This window comes from Phoca vitulina, unplaced genomic scaffold (genome assembly GCF_004348235.1).
Source record: "Phoca vitulina isolate PV1807 unplaced genomic scaffold, GSC_HSeal_1.0 scaffold36, whole genome shotgun sequence".
Taxonomy (NCBI): domain Eukaryota; kingdom Metazoa; phylum Chordata; class Mammalia; order Carnivora; family Phocidae; genus Phoca; species Phoca vitulina.
Window position 1 is genome coordinate 12,415,794 of NW_022589739.1, and position 16,754 is coordinate 12,432,547.

General features: G+C 57.8%; 3 protein-coding genes across 12 annotated transcripts in view; 2 read left to right on the forward strand and 1 right to left on the reverse strand.

The window, feature by feature from the left end:
• Nucleotides 1–3,721, forward strand: part of RNF121 (ring finger protein 121) — an 82,544-nt gene extending 78,823 nt beyond the window's left edge. Inside the window, exons 8-9 of the mRNA XM_032426972.1 lie at nt 171–272; nt 1,863–3,721. Of these exons, the coding sequence (XP_032282863.1) occupies nt 171–272; nt 1,863–1,983 (223 nt within the window). The 3' untranslated portion in view covers nt 1,984–3,721. The remainder of the gene's footprint in view (nt 1–170; nt 273–1,862) is intronic.
• A 1,337-nt stretch (nt 3,722–5,058) lies between these two features.
• IL18BP (interleukin 18 binding protein) lies at nt 5,059–7,583 on the forward strand. 2 transcript variants are annotated; one of them, XM_032426974.1, is made up of 6 exons: nt 5,059–5,151; nt 5,472–5,559; nt 5,905–6,096; nt 6,746–6,866; nt 6,955–7,102; nt 7,308–7,583. In XM_032426974.1, the coding sequence occupies exons 2-6, from the start codon at nt 5,538–5,540 to the stop codon at nt 7,389–7,391; spliced, it is 567 nt and encodes a 188-aa protein (XP_032282865.1). In that variant the 5' UTR covers nt 5,059–5,151; nt 5,472–5,537; the 3' UTR covers nt 7,392–7,583. The 2 variants fall into 2 exon arrangements, with proteins under 2 accessions (XP_032282865.1, XP_032282866.1); XM_032426975.1 differs by having other exon boundaries at nt 6,958–7,102.
• Nucleotides 7,584–7,748: 165 nt separating this feature from the next.
• The window catches only part of NUMA1 (nuclear mitotic apparatus protein 1), a 71,414-nt gene continuing 62,408 nt past the window's right edge, over nt 7,749–16,754 (reverse strand). For 7 of the 9 annotated variants that reach the window (XM_032426984.1, XM_032426988.1, XM_032426983.1 and 4 more), the window contains exons 16-26: nt 16,033–16,101; nt 14,024–14,134; nt 13,717–13,935; nt 13,439–13,596; nt 12,032–12,278; nt 10,960–11,188; nt 10,194–10,330; nt 9,731–9,907; nt 9,388–9,504; nt 9,085–9,297; nt 7,749–8,770 (exon numbers count right to left, since the gene is read on the reverse strand). In XM_032426984.1, the coding sequence (XP_032282875.1) occupies nt 8,759–8,770; nt 9,085–9,297; nt 9,388–9,504; nt 9,731–9,907; nt 10,194–10,330; nt 10,960–11,188; nt 12,032–12,278; nt 13,439–13,596; nt 13,717–13,935; nt 14,024–14,134; nt 16,033–16,101 (1,689 nt within the window). In that variant the 3' untranslated portion in view covers nt 7,749–8,758. The remainder of the gene's footprint in view (nt 8,771–9,084; nt 9,298–9,387; nt 9,505–9,730; nt 9,908–10,193; nt 10,331–10,959; nt 11,189–12,031; nt 12,279–13,438; nt 13,597–13,716; nt 13,936–14,023; nt 14,135–16,032; nt 16,102–16,754) is intronic. The other 2 variants (XM_032426992.1, XM_032426991.1) reach the window with 2 other exon arrangements.

The window sequence follows — 16,754 nt, forward strand, 5'->3', positions numbered from 1 at the left end:
GAGGAAGCAGGGTCAGAGAGAGGGGTGTGCCCAAGATTATACAGCTAAAAAGAGGGGAAGCCAGGATTTGAACCTTTCTCCAGAGCTAGTGCACGGGCACCTTGATGACGAGTATGGGGCTCAAGTGCCATCCTGGCTGCCCACCATTTCCCTTGACCAGTGGTGCTCAGATTCCACGAGTTCTGCATCCGTGGCTGGTGCATCGTGGGAAAGAAGCAGACGTGTCCCTACTGCAAAGAGAAGGTAGACCTCAAGAGGATGTTCAGCAACCCGTATCCTTTGTTTGGGAATGGGCAGTGGGAAGAAAGTCCTGGCCAGTGTCACTCTGCCTTTGGGTCCTCCTGGGACCCTTCCTTGTCCCCCCTACCCTGGTACATACCCACCGTTCCATTTGACTTGTGATCGAGGGAAGTTGGGGGTGGCACATGGGGCAGGACTCACAGCTCAGATTCTCATCATCGTTCTGGATCCCTCAGGGGTAAATTGGTAGCAGTAGCAGCCCGTGTACTGTTTGCTTACTCTGCGCCTGGCACTGTGTTAAGTGCTTGGCCTATATTATCTCCAGCAACTTGATGACATCGGTAATATTATCCTCATTTTACAAATGAAATGGTTTCGAGGTTGAAAAACCTATTCAAGGTTACATACCTAATGAGTGGGGCCTGACCTGTGACGTGTGGGGCCTGAGGCAGACTCTGTGCCTGTGCAGAGCCTGCCAGGTGCAGGGATGGCTGAGGGAGCCCTGTTCCATCCCCTCTCAACACAGGGCCGCCGGCCTTCCCCACTCTGCCCTCCCTCACCTTCCTCTTCCTCCTTACCACCTGTCTGTTGGAAGTTGCCCAGCCACTGCTCTGGTCCCCCCTTCACTTCCCCTGGGATCTAGGGGCCCAGCTCTCTCCCCGCCCCTCTCCCGGCTGCCCTGTGTGCCGTGGACACTAGCTGGACACTAGCTGGGCTGGGCAGGGACCACTGCATTCCCAGCACATTCCCACAGCCCCCGAACCAGAGGCTCTGGCCTGTCCCCTTAAGGTTCCTTGCTTGGTTCTTCTAGAGTCTAGTTCAAGAATGGTTAAGTAACTCCATGGTGAGGCTGAGGCTGAGGCTTGGGGCTTCCCCGCAGTTCCCAGGGATTGGGCCAGGCTGCTCTTTTCTGATGCTTTTGGAGAGGCTCCCCCACAGTGTCATGAGGTTTAATCTGTGCTTTCCGCAGAGCTGGATTCCCAGACTCCCTCTCTAAGTGTCTTGCCCAGCATTTAGCTCTAAAGTGAAAGGAAGCGAACTCCTCTCTGGGGCCGCTGGGCCTCAGTAGGGCCTGGTGTTAGTGGTGCATGGGGAGTCCTTAGAGCCTCTGCCAGGGGTTATCCCCTGTGACTAGCCTCTTGCTCCCTGTTCCCTTCTGCCTCGGTCCCTAGACTCAGCCCCTTCCTTGACCTAGAAAACCTTCCGTTTGGGACACTACAAGAACCTGTGAGGTTACCTTATCCCACTGCCCACGTCCCTGCAGCCATTGACACAGAGGAATTCACAGCAGTCTCAGACTCTGCTCTCACACCAGCAGGCCCATCTTCGAGAAGGCGTTATGGGAGGCCCTGTCCGCATGTTGGTCTTCGAGAGCTTAGTTTCACCTCTCCACCCTTCTCCCATGTCTGTCCTGTCTTCTGCAGTGGTCCCCTCTCCCCTCCATCCCCCAGTCTCTGGGTTCAGCCCTCCTTTCTAACATGGAGAGGCTGGTGAGGGGGCTCCCTCTCCCTGTAGGCAGGCTGGTTTCTGTGAGGCAGCTGACAGTGTGGGCAGACCCTCTCACCCATCCCCTAGTCCAGCCTTAGCAGCTCTGACACATAGCCTCTTTAACGCACTGACAGCTGGGAGAGGCCTCACGTCATGTATGGGCAACTGCTGGATTGGCTTCGGTACTTGGTAGCCTGGCAGCCTGTCATCATTGGCCTGGTGCAAGGCATCAACTACGTCCTGGGCCTGGAATAGCCAGGAAGAAGAGCATCCGCCCGCTACGGACCTCAGGGCACTCTCCTCCCTGCCCTCCAAGACCTCCTGGGTGGGAAGGACTCAAAAGGGGCCCTTGGGCCACTCAGGACCCCTCCGGCTGTGCCCGGGCTGGGGAGGGAGATGATGGAGAGCCAGCCAGTGGGGCTGTCAGCAGTGGGGGCTTTTTAAAAGAAAACTATTTTGATGAATATATTTAAAAACCTTTTTTATTGTGAAGCATAGGAATTGCCCCAACTCCTCCAGGCCTCGCCCTCCTTGCTTGAGCGCGGCAGGAGCAGAGCCACATTTTTGGTTTAAAGGAGCCTTCTCATCTCTGGCTGAGAGCCTCAGCCTCCCTGCCCCCCCCACCCCCAGCCCTTCCTTCCCTCTGTGGGGCTCCAGCCTGCTTCACTCCGTGTGGGAGAGCTCATGGGCTCTGCCTCGTACCACAGATGCACGCTGTGGGAGGGGGAGGTGTCTTCCTTCCTCCCTGTCTGGGCCCCGCAGTTGGTGTTGTGTCCGACTCTGTCTTCCCTTGTCCAGGACCTGTAGACTGGTTTAGGCAAGTGGAACCTTGTCCTGACTTTTCCAGGGAGGGAAGCCCTGGGATCTCACAGTTCACTGAGGATTTGTTGGGGGCAGCAGCTTGGGTAACCTGCCCCCAGCCAAGAACAGAGTCTGTCTGTGTGTAGTTGGGCCATGGGGACTATTATTGGCAGCAGTGATTGAAGGCGTCTTGTGCAATCTGACCCTTTAGCCTGGAAGTGGTGACACGCGCCAAAAGCCACTCTGCCACATCACTTCCTTCCTGGAAAGCGTGCGTGAGAGTGTGCGTGTGTCTGTTCGTGTGCCGCAGTAGAGCTATGACAGATAGGACTTTTCCCTGTCATCAGTGTTCCCTTGAAGCTGCCAGGGGATTCCCAGCCCAGGGAGTATCCCTCTGTCAACTTCCACGTTTGTGGGTCCTGCCTGGGCCTGGCAGCAGGGGTGGTGGTGGGTGGGAAGAGAAGAGGGCAAGGCCCAGGCAAGTGTGGGTTCTAAAAAGAGGTTCCAGGTAGGCCGCAGCCCTGGCCCTAGGAGTTTTGAAGGAAGTGGGAGGGCAAACATGGGCCTCCAGCACTGGGTTCCTAGGGAATGTGGCCCAGCTGGGCCTGCCCTTCAAGCACAGCAAGAGCCAAGCAGGATCTTGTCACTCCATTCTGAATAAAGCTCCATGAGCTGGGTTGGAAAGCTGAACATCCATCTTGCTTTATTCTTCCCTGGGGTCCCTGGGAGTGCCTTGCCTTTGGTGCCTTTTGCTGTTCCCATCTGAGAGCTGGATCCTAGGGGTGGCTGGCCCCTTACCCGTGGGAATGGTGGGATGCCAGACTCCTGTCCTGTGGCCGAAGGGCCCTGGAGCATCACTGGGTGACTCTCCTCACCACCTGAGGTGAGGTCTGTGCGCTGCCCGCTACCAGCACACCTTCTCCTGGGCCACCCTCGACCTCGGCTTTTCTCACCCGGCTGTGGCTTCCCCTGGTCCCCCACTGGTCATGTCAGTGGGCCCATCCTCAGTGGAACGGGGACCAGTTGAAGGGTCCAGGGATCATCCTTTCACTCTTGTCCCCCCTACACGTCAGGCTCATGTGAGAAGCCGAGACCAGGCTGTCCAAGGCTCTTTTCATACTTCAGCAAGTCTGGGTCCCTTGTCCTCCCCACAGCCCGACTCTTATCTTGGTTCCACTCCAAGGTAGGGTCCTGTCTCCTCTCCCTCCCATCCCCCAATGCCATCCCCAAAAGACTGTCTCAGAAGCCCAAGCAGCCTTGCCTCCTGACCTAACAGCTGGAGATACTGGCGTTCCCAGGGAGGAGTTTCGTGAGCATCCTCCAAACCGAGCTCCATCTCCTGGCTTCCCTGGCTCTGTCCCCAGCATCCCATCCCCCTGATCAGAGACCACAAACCTCAGACACTTGGCTCTTGTCCTTCGTGCTTGACCTGTGTGTGGACTGGGTCACCTGTGCTGGTCGTTCTGCCCCCACAGGCGCTGGCACGACCCCGGTCATGCTGCTGTGTTGGGGCTTTCAGCCTCTGTCCTCTGTGCCTCCTCCAGCTTTGCATCCCCGGTGCCTCACGCGCCCCACCCTCGTCCTCGCCCTGCCACAGCCCCAGCTCCGCTTGTCCCGTCAGCCGCCAGACCGGTGCATTTATATCTCTCTGTTGTTGCTGGAGCCAGCGCTAGGCTGCTTGCTCCTCCTCTTCCCCGGGAAGTGCCCTCCCCTCGTTTCAGGGCCAGCGCTCCAGCTCGTGCTCCAAGTCCTCAGCCTGGCTCTGAGAGGTTCCTGCACACAAGGCCGGAGAGTGGTCAGCACAGTTCCCGAGGCATGGCTCACGTGGGGCCGGACACAGCTGGACTGAGTGGAGCTTCAAGAAGGGGGGATTCTGAAAAAGAGGGCTCTTCAGGGCTTCTCGGGAGCCAGGTAGGGAGAAATCTACACTTCCTAGTGGACCTAGACCTGTAGTTCTGGCCAAGGGGCTGGGATGAGAGAGACGCGAGAAGGCTTTGGGGGGGCGGGGAGAAGGGGATGGAGGGGGTTGGTTGGAGGAAGTGGAGAGCCTGAGAAAGGCCAGGATGACAGGCTGGTGTGACATTGAGCCTGAAATGGGCAAAGTGATCCAACTTGGGGTCCCCAGTGCCTAGGAGAGTTGACCCCTTGAACAGAGGTGTGAATGTGAAAGAAGAAACATGAGGCCTGCTCATGCTCACATGGACACGAGGGCTGGTTCTGAAGAGCAAAGGTGGACGCCGAAGTCCTGACCCTTGGCTGGGACAGAAGAATCCACCTGTGAGAGACTCTCTCCTGAGTTCATCCCATCTGTGCCCCTGGGAGGGTGAAGCTGAGGGGGCACTAAAGACCCAGTCTGATACCATGGGGAAACCTGGGAGTTAGCAGGAAGATTCCAAGCCAGCACGGATTTTGGCTTCAGAAGAGGTGCCGAGTCCAGACTGGTGTCATGCTTGTGTTAATAACCTCTGTCAGTAACTCAGTGCTTGCTGATTCCCTGGCTACAAAAAAAGCGAAAGTGAAACAGAGGGGAGAGGGACAGTGCTTTCCCAGAAGGACTTCACTAATCCTGCCCTTCCCAGAACCAGCTCCAGCGAAGAGGGCTTTGCTTCTCTTTGTGACGGGGTAAGTCCCTGGCCCCTCTGTGGGTCCGTTTCTCCATCCCTGTGATGAAGGGGTTAGGGTGGACTCATAATCAGCATAATGTTAGTGGTACTAAGAGCTAGGGTGGGGAAGACTCACTAGACGGTCTGCAGCTTTGTTGCCAAGTGCTGAAAGAGCCCCAGCCTCTGCGGGGTGCCTGGAGTGCCTGGCAGCCCATTCGGAGTTCAGACCAAGGCAGGGCTGTGGAGCCCCCAGGAAGGACAGGCCCATAGGAGTAGCTGGAATGCAGCCACTGAGAAACTGAGAGAGAAGTCGTTTATTCATGTTCTCCCCCCCCCCAGCCCAGAGAGGAAGTTGTTACAGATAAATAGAACCAGGCACGCCAGCTCGACACATCCGTCAAGACCATGAGACAGAACTGGACACCAGGTGGGACTTGAGGCTGGCCTGGGCGGGCGGGATGGGGTCTGAGGACAGTAGGGAGCAGTGCGGGCGGCCCTGAGCCTTACCCCCCAGGGGAACTCCATTCTGCTGTTGTGTTAGGGCTTTCAGCCTCTGTCCAGATGCTGTGGTTCTGGCTCCAGTCCAACGTCTCCCTGTGCTCCTTTCAAAAAGGGCCAAGATGTGGGTGGGGCCTGAGGACGACCCCCTTCTGCTCCTCCGATTCCCTGGGCAGAGCCCAGGAATCTCTGGGCCAGAGTTGCATCCAGGCCAGGATGCTGAGCATTCCTGGCAGTCAGACAGCAGTTGACCTCCGTACTGTCCTGCCCTCAGATCGCAGCCCTTTGCTGGTCCTGCTTCTGTGTGCCCACATGGTCCGTCACCTGGCTGGAGCCACACCTATACCTCAGGCCACTGCCACTGCCTCAGCTGGGATCACAAAGGACCCTTGCCCTTCCTGGCTCCCAACAGCTAAGCAGTGCCCAGCATTGGAGGTGACCTGGCCGGAAGTGGAAGTCCCACTGAGTAAGGAGCAATTCTGATGGGTGCCCAAAAGGACACAGGGGTCAGGGGGTGGGTTGTGGGCACAGAGGGTCCAAGGGTGGGGTTGACTCCTGAGCTGCCCCCTACCCCCACCTTCTGCCATGTAGCCCCACTAGCCAGGCCAGCTTCCCAGAGCATTCGGCCCGTTCCCTCCCACCCAGCATGAGTGTGGGTGCAGGGCCCAGCTCCCGGGATGCTACCTGTCCAATGGGATGGAGAAAATTCAGACATAAGGATGATCAGGACTCCCAGAGCCTTGACTGCAATAGGCTCCGAGGCCCAGTCCCCCCGCCCCCCGCCCCAGCCCCCTTGCCCTCTGGCCACCTCAGAGGAGCAGTGGCCTCCTGCTGCTGCCCCCTTGGCCAGGGCTCCCAGTCACCAGAGCCGAGCACTAGGAAAGGTCATCCTGAAGAAACAGGCTCAGGAGTCCTCACCTGAACCAAGGACCCGTCCCCAGATCCCTCTTGTTCAGCCGTGGGCAGCCCTGGGCCTCCCGGTAGACAACCACACTTCCCCATTGGCAGACTTCCGCACCTGGCGGGTGTTCACAGCAGCACTCCAGGTTCCTCAATGTGGGGCCTGAGGGGAGGGTGTGCTCTGCACAAGAGCTAACAGCCACACCTGTCCCTAGATGGAACGCTGACCTTGTCCTGTGCCGCCTGCAGCCGCTTCCCCTTCAGCATCCTCTACTGGCTGGGCAATGGCTCCTTCATCGAGCACCTCCCAGGTCGGCTGAGAGAGGGCAGCAGCAGGTGAGGGGCACAGTGGTGAGGCCAGCAGGAGGTTTGGGGGGGGTGCCTTCTGCGGTCCTCTCTCATGGCCTTCCGTCCTCTGCTTCAGCAGGGAGTACCGGGGTGCACGCACCCAGCTACGGAGGGCCCTGGTGCTAGAGGAGCTGAGCCCCACCCTGCGCAACACCAACTTCTCCTGTGTCTTTGCTGATCCTGAGCAGACCGCCCAGCGTCACGTCGTCCCAGCTCAGCTCTGGGTGAGAAACCTGAGGGAAGGTTTCCACGAACAGGAGGAGCAGTATGGGGAGGAAAGGGTGGGCTCAGCCCAGAGTGACCGCCAGCTAGTGTCCACCGTGCCCCCAAGTGGAACTTAGGACTCAGGCAGGGGAGGCATGGCCTACAGGAAGGTGACGAGATGTCCCCACCCTTGGGCCTGATCCTTGTCTGCCTTCACTTCCCCAGGCTGGGCTAAAGACCGTCATGCCTTCTGTTCAAGGAGCCGCGCCCTCCAGCAGGTCCCCCCTGCCTCGTCATCGCGACAGGTGAACTCCAAAGCCTGGTTGAGTCGTCACCTCTTCACTGAGGTCTACATGCTCTTGCAGCTCAGGCCTCCCTCTAATGGACTGTCCCAGGGAAAGGATGGGGATAAATGCTACTTCTGATCCACAGCTGCATCTTTGTCATACCTGGCAGGGCCCACAGTGGGCATGCATAAATGGTTTTTTTTTTTTAAGATCTTATTTATTTATTTGACAGAGAGAGACACAGCGAGAGAGGGAACACAAGCAGGGGGAGTGGGAGAGGAAGAAGCAGGCTTTCCGCAGAGCAGGGAGCCCGATGCGGGGCTCGATCCCAGGACCCTGGGATCATGACCCGAGCCGAAGGCAGACGCTTAACGACTGAGCCACCCAGGCGCCCGCATAAATGGTTTTTCAATGGAGGCATGACAACACCTGCTCTGTCATTTAAGCCATCGTTCCACTTACAGGACTTGGCTCATCCTAGGAGGGAGTGTGGGAAGAGAGGGACTGTCAGAATCTAAAGACAAAACCAGGGGACACTGGTCCTGAGAAGAGAAGTGTAAGATCCTATGGCCCTAGAAAGGCCAGGAGAAAGGATTGGAGGGAAGGCAGGTAGTTGGGAAAACTTGGCAGGGACAAAGATGTGCTCTTAAGTTTCCCTTTCACACACAGATCAAGACAGCTCAGCACTTAAGGGAGAAAAATAGACTTTATTTACAAGTAATAACATTTAGAAAAGATCCATCCCTGGCCCTTAAAAACCTTCCCATCACTCCAAATCCCACCCCAGTGTAAGTCTGGGGAAGGTGGGGGATGAGCTGCAGCTGAAGGCTGTCCCCTACCCCCACTGCCGCACCCAGGCTTGGGGCCCATCTGTTCTGGAAAAGAGCATCTTCTGGGCATCTGAGCCCTTGGGTAGATGGGAGCACCTCCGGGTGCACCCACTAGGGTCAATACCCAGTCCTGGACTTTAAAAGTGAAGGGCCCTGCAGGTGCAGCAGGGACCAGGGCCTGCTCCTCCAGTGGTCCCTCTTCTGGATCCAGAGGCGGACTGACTCGGCCTTTAGGCCCAGCCACTCAAAGCCAGCCTCAAGTCTGGTTATGATGGAGAAGTGACTTTGCTCTAAGAAAACATGAGGCAAGGTAGGGAGAAGACCCAGACTCTCCAGGCCTCCAGGGCCAACTCTGAGGACACATCTGTTCACCTGGCGAAGGCTCTGGTGAACATCCAGGTACCAGGCCGGGGTGTGGGCAGGCATCACTGTCTCTAGGGGTCTGGCCACTGTTGGCCTGGGAGCTGAGAGAAGGCACTGAAAGGGACAGTAGAAGGAAAAGGACCAGGCGAGGTCGGCATTGAGGACACAGGTGGGGCCTCTCACTGGTCCTGGCCCTTTAGTGCTTTGCCTGAAAGAGAAAAACACCGTCACATGGCTGGACACTTGGGATGCCCGCCTGCACCAGATGGCTCAAGGAGGCCTCTTTCAACTTCCACCGCCCCTGGACTAGGATCCCTTCCTTGGGGCTGACCTGGACACACTGACCTTGAGCTTATCAATTGCCAGCTTAGGCCTAAGCAGCCCCGGGTCTCCTCTCCTCCATGAGCAGGTAACCAAGACAGGGAGCGCCCACACTTAGCCCCCCTCCATCGGCCTAGCTGGGCCCTGCCTTCACCCACTTTCCTAAGAGTCCACGAGCCCCTTCCCTGTCAGTGCCTCCACCTTGCCCTTGGCCCGAGGGGTGGCAGCGAGGGCGGCGGCCGTGGCGGCGCTGGCTGCCGTGGTGGCAATGCGCGGAGAGCGGCGAGTGCCGCCGCGGCTGGTGGGGGACGCCTTGGACAGGGCTTTCTTTGAGGCTCCCCTCCGCAGCAGGCTGTTCCCGAGCTTCTTGGGCGTGTTGAGGATGCTGAAAGCCATGGACTGGCGGCGGTCAGCCTGTCGCGGAGGGAGGGGCTGTCAAACAGGGCTGCACTTGGGCCCTGCCACCAAGGCCCCTCCAGGGGCTCCCTCCAGCCCCCCACTCACCTGTTTAACAGCCGGAGCGGCAGCTTTCTTCTGGGCCTCCGTAGTGCTCTGTTTGCGCCCTTCATGTCGGTCCCGGGGAGTCACGGGGCGGGGGAAACAGCTGGTGGCCTTCTTAGACTATGGGGGAGAGCGTCACATCCAAAGCCAGACGTGGGTCTCAGAGCTGAGTGGACCTTGTAAGTCAACACCGCCGCGACCCCCCCGCCCCCCGCTTCCCAACAGTCCCCGCATCAAGCCCTCAGAGAGCGAAGGCTCCCCTTTAATCTACTTTTCCAACTTGGGGAGCTGGGCTAGACCCGGGCAGGCTGCTAGACAGAACAAAAGAGGAGCCAGGGGCGTGTACCTCAGGGGTCCCGGGGCCCTGCTGGGGCTCCGAGGAGACCCGTTTGCGCTGCTGCCGGGTGGTGATGCCCGCGGCCTCAGCTATCTGGGCCGGCTGCATGCTGGCTCGGCGCAGGGTCTCCCGGGGGTCCCCGGTCTTCATCTCCTCGTCTGTGATGGTAGCCAGGCTCAGGGAAGGCTGCGTGGAGCAGGAGGGGGTGGTCAGGGGGACAGGCCCACCCCGCAACTCCTCACAGGCCTGGCGCGGAGGGCAGCTCAGGCCTTCCTGGGGCCGAAGGCCTCCCTTGCCAGTGTCTTCCTTTTTGCCGTGCAGGATGGCCGCAGGAGGAGGCCGGGGCGGACCTCCTCCCCCACACTCAAGCCCGCCCGTGGTGACTTCACACTGACCCCTTCTCTGCCAGCTAGTGCATGGACACAGAAGGTCACCCTCCGCAGCACACCAGAGCCCCGGGGCCCGAGCTCACCCTGGACTCCAGGGGGTAGCAGGTCTTCAAGTGGGGGGGGCACACCCGGTTGCGCTGCTGCAGCTCCGCAATGCGGTTCCAGTCGTCCAGCTGCTCGGGCTCATCCTGGCAAGTGCCCACATAGAAGCTGTTCCTTCCTGTGGAGGGCAGGGAGACGGGAGCAGGGGGTGCTGGAAGGCCAGGAAGAGTGAGGGTAGCGGCAGCAGGCCACCCCTGGTCCCGGGCCTCTTGCCAGCCGTTGCGCCCACCACTCCTGTCCCGTGGACTTCAGGCTTAGGGCCTCAGAGTCCTGCTCTGCTCAGTGCTGCAGATCCAGGAGTGGGGCTCGCAGACCATTTCCACCCTGGGGGCTGGCTCAGTGCTCTCCCCCTGAGGAGGTCAAAAGAGATCCTCTGCAGAGGCTGTGACACCTTAGAGGAACTAATTGAGGACCAGGAATTGATACCTAGGGGGTCCTGGAGGGCAAGAGCCTTCAAGAAGAGTCTAAGAATAGAACACTGGCCCAGCAGGGCTCTTCCGGCACCCCTTACCCCCGAGACAGGGTGAACGGAGGACCTGAGCTGAGCATCACTATCAGGCTGGGAATCCCAGGCTCCTTGCACGAACATTTCCCGTTCACCCTGGCTGAGATGAGCAGCAGCCTGAGGGGCAGGCGAGGTGCTGGAAGGTAACCAGCCTTGAGGTTGTCAAAGTGTGTCCCTTTCCTGTGCCAGGATCTGCTTCTCGTCTCATCTTTGTGTGTTTCAAGCCCCTATGGTCCCCTCACCTGGAGGGGCCCCACTGGATACCCCAGCCTGGGAGCGGCGAGCAGAGCTGCGAGTGGTGGGCCGGTAGCCAGGCAGGCTGAGCAGAGCCGAGTTGCCATCGTCAGGAGAGCCCAGGCGGGCTAGAGACTGGGTAGAAGAGGTGGCTCGTGGGCCGGCCTGGGAGGCAGGGGCTGACTGTGTGCTGTAGAAGGATGAATTGGCGCTGTCCGGCTCTTCCACATCTAGCTTCTGGAAGAGAGAATGAATCTGGTGGGGTGGGGCCCTGACAGTAAAAAGCAGCCTCCCGTTCCTCTTCCTAAAATGCCTGTGTTCCCATACCGCTTTGCAGGGATCCTTAGCTGCACATCTGCAAGAAATGGACCTTGTTGCTAAGAATCCTGCATTCTCTCTTGCCTATTGACAATGCTTTGAAGGAGGGAAGGCAGAGTGTGTATCAGACCATTATAGAATCCAGGTGTAGAAAAATAAAGTGATCGGCCTCCAGGTCACAGCTAGCAGGTGGCAGAGCCGGGGCTGGAACACTTGTCTCCTGGGCTAGTCAGGCTCATCCCACAGCCTTCACCGTCCCTCACCCCGAGCTTGCCACGGCCCTGCCCACCTTTTAGTTCTCCAGCTTCTTGGCAGCAGAGGGCAACCCACACGAAAGAGGTACCTGCTGCAAAGGTACGTCCCCACTCCCCAGCCTCCTCAGGATACGGAAACAAGGGCCAGCCAGAGTCCCCAGCCTAGCAGGCAGCCCTCTGGGTGGCCACAACACATCTCAGCCACCCAGGAGGTGTGCTGGAGGCCCACGGCTGGGCTGTAACTTCTCCATATTCTCTCCCTTCAGCCTGCACAGGGTCAGTGCTACCCATGGAAAAAGAGCAGCCTTAGAGCCAGCAGGCATCCAATTCCAGCCTTGCCCCTTCTTACAAAAGAGGCCTCGCAAGTCCCTGTGTTTCTGGGGATCTCAGTTTTCCCATCTGTAAGATATGGACCCTCGGGAGGCTATTGTGAGGACCTGATGGGAAAGATGCCCTTAACGAGCAAATGAGCATGACTGGCCTGGAGCCCCACTCCCAGCAGCCTGACCTTGGTCATGGTGATGTTGATGATTTGCGTGGTGCGTCGACGAGCGGAGCGGGTCTTCCGGCCTGAATCCAGGAAGACGTCCCCCAGGGAGTCCAGGCTGCTTTCCAGTGGGGCCTGTCCCCGAGCAGGGATCGGGGTGAAATAGAGAGACTCCAGGGATTCTACCTTGGGGGGCAGGCGCTGGGAGATGGGTGAGGCTGGCTCTCCGGGGATGCTGGTGCCATCTGGCTGAGTTCGAGGCAGCTTGCTGTAGAAAAGGCATTTTGATTCATCCCTTTGCTCCGAAGTGACCAATCCCTACACTTACTACAAGCAGACCAGGTCAAGCACCCCATTCTCACTGAATTTTGAGAGGCACCCAGGAAAGCACTTACCCTGGGCCCTCCCTTCACTCCACTCTCCATTCCTGGTGAGCCCCTCTACTCCCATGGTTCTCTAGCTCTTTAATACTGGCAACTCCTGGACTCCACTGTCCCAGACATCCCCACCTGGACAACTAGCTCCACGGTGAGTATGTCCAAACTAAGTCCATCCGTCTATTCCTCCTGGATCTCCTACTTCACGGAATGGAAGCAGCCTCCAGCTGGGCCCCCCCAGCCATGAACATGGGCACAGTCCTACCCAACAGCTCACCTAACCACACCCCAATCCGCTCACATCCCCTTGGCTGGGTCCGCCTCTCCTCTCACCTAGACCTGGTGGCACCTGAGGGGAGGCGCCAGCCTGGTGACAAGCAGGGACTCAAGCCAGGCTGCCCGGGGTTCAAGCCTGCCTCTGCCACTGTGGGACCTTGGGCAAATGACTGCCCTTCTATGCCCCAGTCTCATCTGTTGAAGGAGATAATCATGGAACCTACCTCAGAGGACTGTGAGGGCTAAATAAACGCATTAATATTTTGCGGGTGTTTTTGTAACAGTATTGACACGTTTCTCTCAGCTTCTTCGCTGGCTATGAGTGTAAGCCTTCTAAGCTGCAAACTGAACCATACACTCCTTCCTTTCAGACTCTTTCGAGGTCCCTCACTGCCTCTAGGATCAAGTCTAAACTTCAATGGGGATCCCAGCGAGCCCTCCTCACTCACTTGCCAGCCCAGCCAGGCTCTTTCTTGGCCTCTACCCTCTGCTCCCCTCCGTTCACCAGGCACACACACCTTCAGCTCCTTTGCAGACTCCGAGTAGAAGTGACAGCCTCCAGGAAACCCCTTCTGACCACTCGGTTTCCTTTTACTCCCATTGTGCCCTATACAAACATGCGCCTACCACCTGGGACCAGTTTCCTTACTCTTCTCTATGAATAAGCTCCCAGAGGGCAAAGGGACCACATCTTTATCTCACTAGGCCCAGTGGCCAGGACACAGTCTGACAAACAGTAGGCACTCAGTGACAAGAGGGCAGCAGCGTGTCTCACCTGGTGATAGTGAGGGGAGTCCCCTCCTCACAGCTCAAATCCAGGCTGTCAATACTCAAGTCCAGCTGAGGCTTAGCCTGGGGCTCCCGGCTCTTTAGGGCATCAGTTGCCACCTGGAACTTGCCCAGATCTCGAAGCTGCTGGTCAGCATGGGCAACCTGCAAAGGAGAGGGCCAGGGAGAGTGAAGACAAGCCTCAGGCAGGGGCAGCCCGGGAGAGGGGGTGCACAGGGGTCCAACGTGACAGGGGTGAGGGAGTCAGTGCAAGCAGATACTTACCTGTGCCTCTAGGCTGCGCACCTGGGCGGTGAGGTGGCGGCAGGTCTGCTCAGCCTCCTTGGTCTTCAGCCCGGCCTGCTGCAGCTCCCGGCCCAGCCGCTCAGCTTCAGCCCGCAGCTCTTTGTTTTCCTTCTGCAGCTGCTCCAGGCCCCGGAGCTGTTCCTGTAGCTCTTGGTTCTGCTGTTTCTTGGCATCATAGTGGGTCTTGGCTTTTTCCATCTACGTGGGCAGACAGGGTGGGTGGGGTGGTGGGGGGGCAGGGGCTGGGGGGGAGAGGGTGGGCAGTGGGGCGCTGGGGGCGCCTCACCTGTAGCTTGTAGTGCTCAGCTGCCTGCTCCTTCTGGTTCAGCTGGGCCTGCAGCTCATTCAGCTGGGCCTGGAGGCGTTGGGCCTCTTGCTGGCTCTCCCCTCCCTGGGCCTGGAAGGCATGACAAACGCTGACTGGGGTGGCTGGTCCGTCCGCTCCACCCAAATCCCTGACTTGCCCTAAGATCCTGGGCTCTATGGGTGTTCTCAGACTCCTGTATTCTCTCTCAGGACATGCACAAAAAATCCTGCCCTCAACTCCCACCTAATTTGGACACACCACACACCCCTCAAGGTCCACATTCTGCAGGAGCTTTCCCTGTCCAGCTAATGCCATTTCTGGCAGAGTTCTGACAGCCCTATCTTTGCTTTCTTTGCGACCAAGCACAAGCTTGGCACCCTCGTACTTGGCAGTCATCACCTCCAGCTCCCGGGCAGTGTTCTGTGCTTCCCTCCCCAAGGAGACTCCCTACTCCCCAACGGGGACCGAGCCTCAGGAACACTTGGGTACAGAGCACGGAGCTAGGCACTTGGCACATGAGCTCTCTGAGGGCTCGTGAACTCTCTTTCTCCTCAAAACCACTGTGGGAAGTAACTTCATCCCCATTTTAGAGATGAAGAAACTGAGCTCAGAAATGTAAACATACTGACCAGGATCATAGCACAGTAAGATTTGAGGCTTGGTCCACCTGACTCCAAAGCCTGTGTGGGCTCATTTACGATGCTGCACTGCCTCCTGTCCAGACCACAGACTCCTTGGGAGCAGGGCCCATATCCAGTCCTTGGACCCTCTGTGCAATGCCAATGAGTGCTTAGCTTGTAGTAGACACTGGACTACCTGGCCTTACCTCTCCTGCATCTCCTGGCCCCAGGAAGGCCCCCAAATGGAGCATAATAAGCATCTGGGTTGTTTTTAAGATTTTATTTATTTATTTGAGAGAGAGAGAAAGCGAGAGAGAGCACGAGTGAGGAGGAGAGGGAGAAGTAGGCTCCCCATTGAGCAAGAAGCCTGATGCAGGGCTCGATCCCAGGACTCCGGGATCATGACCTGAGCCAAAGGCAGGTGCTTAACTGACTGAACCACCCAGGTGCCCCAGTTTGTTTGTTTTTAAGATTTATTTATGTATTTGAGAGAGAGAGAGAGAGAGAACGAGCGGGAAGGGCAGAGGGAGAGGGAGAGAGAAACTCAAGCAGACTCCATGCTGAGCGCGGAGCCCAACATGGGGCTCGATCTCATGACCCTGAGATCACGACCTGAACCCAAACCAAGAGTCGGACACTTAACTGCCTATGATACCCAGGTGCCCCAATAAACATGCTTATCACACAATTATGGCAGGGAAGGGAGCTGAAAATATTAAGAATATTAAGTTGCTGGGACGCCTGGGTGGCTCAGTCGGTTAAGCGTCTGCCTTTGGCTCAGGTCATGATCCCAGGGTCCTGGGATGCAGCCCCGCATCAGGCACTCTGCTCAGCGGGGAGTCTGCTTCTTCCTCTCCCTCTGCCCCTCCCCCCGCTTGTGTTCTCTCACGCTCTGTCAAATAAAATCTTTAAAAAATATATCAAGTTGCACTGTCATATTAAATGCTGAGGACACTCCTCGAGGCTGGGCTGTCTAGAGCAGTGCTATCCAAAGAACTTTCTACAGTGATGGAAATGTTCTGTATCTGCCCTGTCCAGTATGGTAGCCCTAGCCATACGTAGTTACTAAGCAAGGGAAATGAAGCTAGCGTGACAGAGGAGCGGAATTTTTAATTAATCAAACCACACAGGACTAGGAGCTACTGTAGTGGAGAATGAAGGTCTGAGAAATGGGAGTCATTCTCGTCTTCCCTCGAGAGCTCCAACAAGGCACACGCAAGGGCTCCTGGAGCCACAGGCAGGTGTATGGCTGTCAGGCCCTCCTCTGCCCCGACGCCCACCACAGCCCGAGGGCTTATAGAGCATCTTCCCTCCCCCAGCCTTGCTCTGGGGCTGAGGGAGGACGACCCACCCCCCACCATATCTTACCTTCAGCTTCTGTTGTTGCACCTTGCTGGCTTGGTCATGGTCAGCTAACTTCTTACTCAGTTCTTCCACCTGGAGCAGGGGAAGAAAAGAAGACTCAGAAGGCCTTCCCCTGTATGTCCAGAGAGATTAGGACCTTTCCCCCAGATAAATCCCCAGTGTTCCTAGAAGAAACTCTGGTCCTTTCTCTGGCCTCCAATTAGGGAACAGCCTCCGCTTAGGCTGGTTGGCAGGACCTGAGTGAGGCGACCCAATAGGCAGAGGCTGCCAGATGGCCCGTGCTCACCTCTGTCCCCAGCCTGCAGAGAGACGCCTGCCGGAGCCCTGCAGCCTCCAGATTCAGCAGAATTGAAATCTGGGGAGCTGACACCCCACTACCACCCTACTGCCACTGTTCCCAGCCCCAGCCTTCCCGGGCTGGGGACAGGCACGACCGAGTCTGTAATTCTAGCAGACAATAATGAATACCCAACACTCCTCCCCCAAACTGCCAAGGCCCACAGATGCTCAGACCTCTTCCCAATCTCTGCAGGCTGTTAGGGCTGGTGCCAGCAACGTGGCCGCTGGGGTTAGCACTGGGAAGCAGATTGCCAGACAACAGCAGGGGCAGCCCTTCTACCCCAAGCCCACCCCACTCCCACAGAGAAGAAGAGCAGAGGGAGGGAGGAGTTGAGAGGGAGCCTAACAGCCACGAGCAGGGCTGGCTCCTCCAGGCGTTCCGGGAG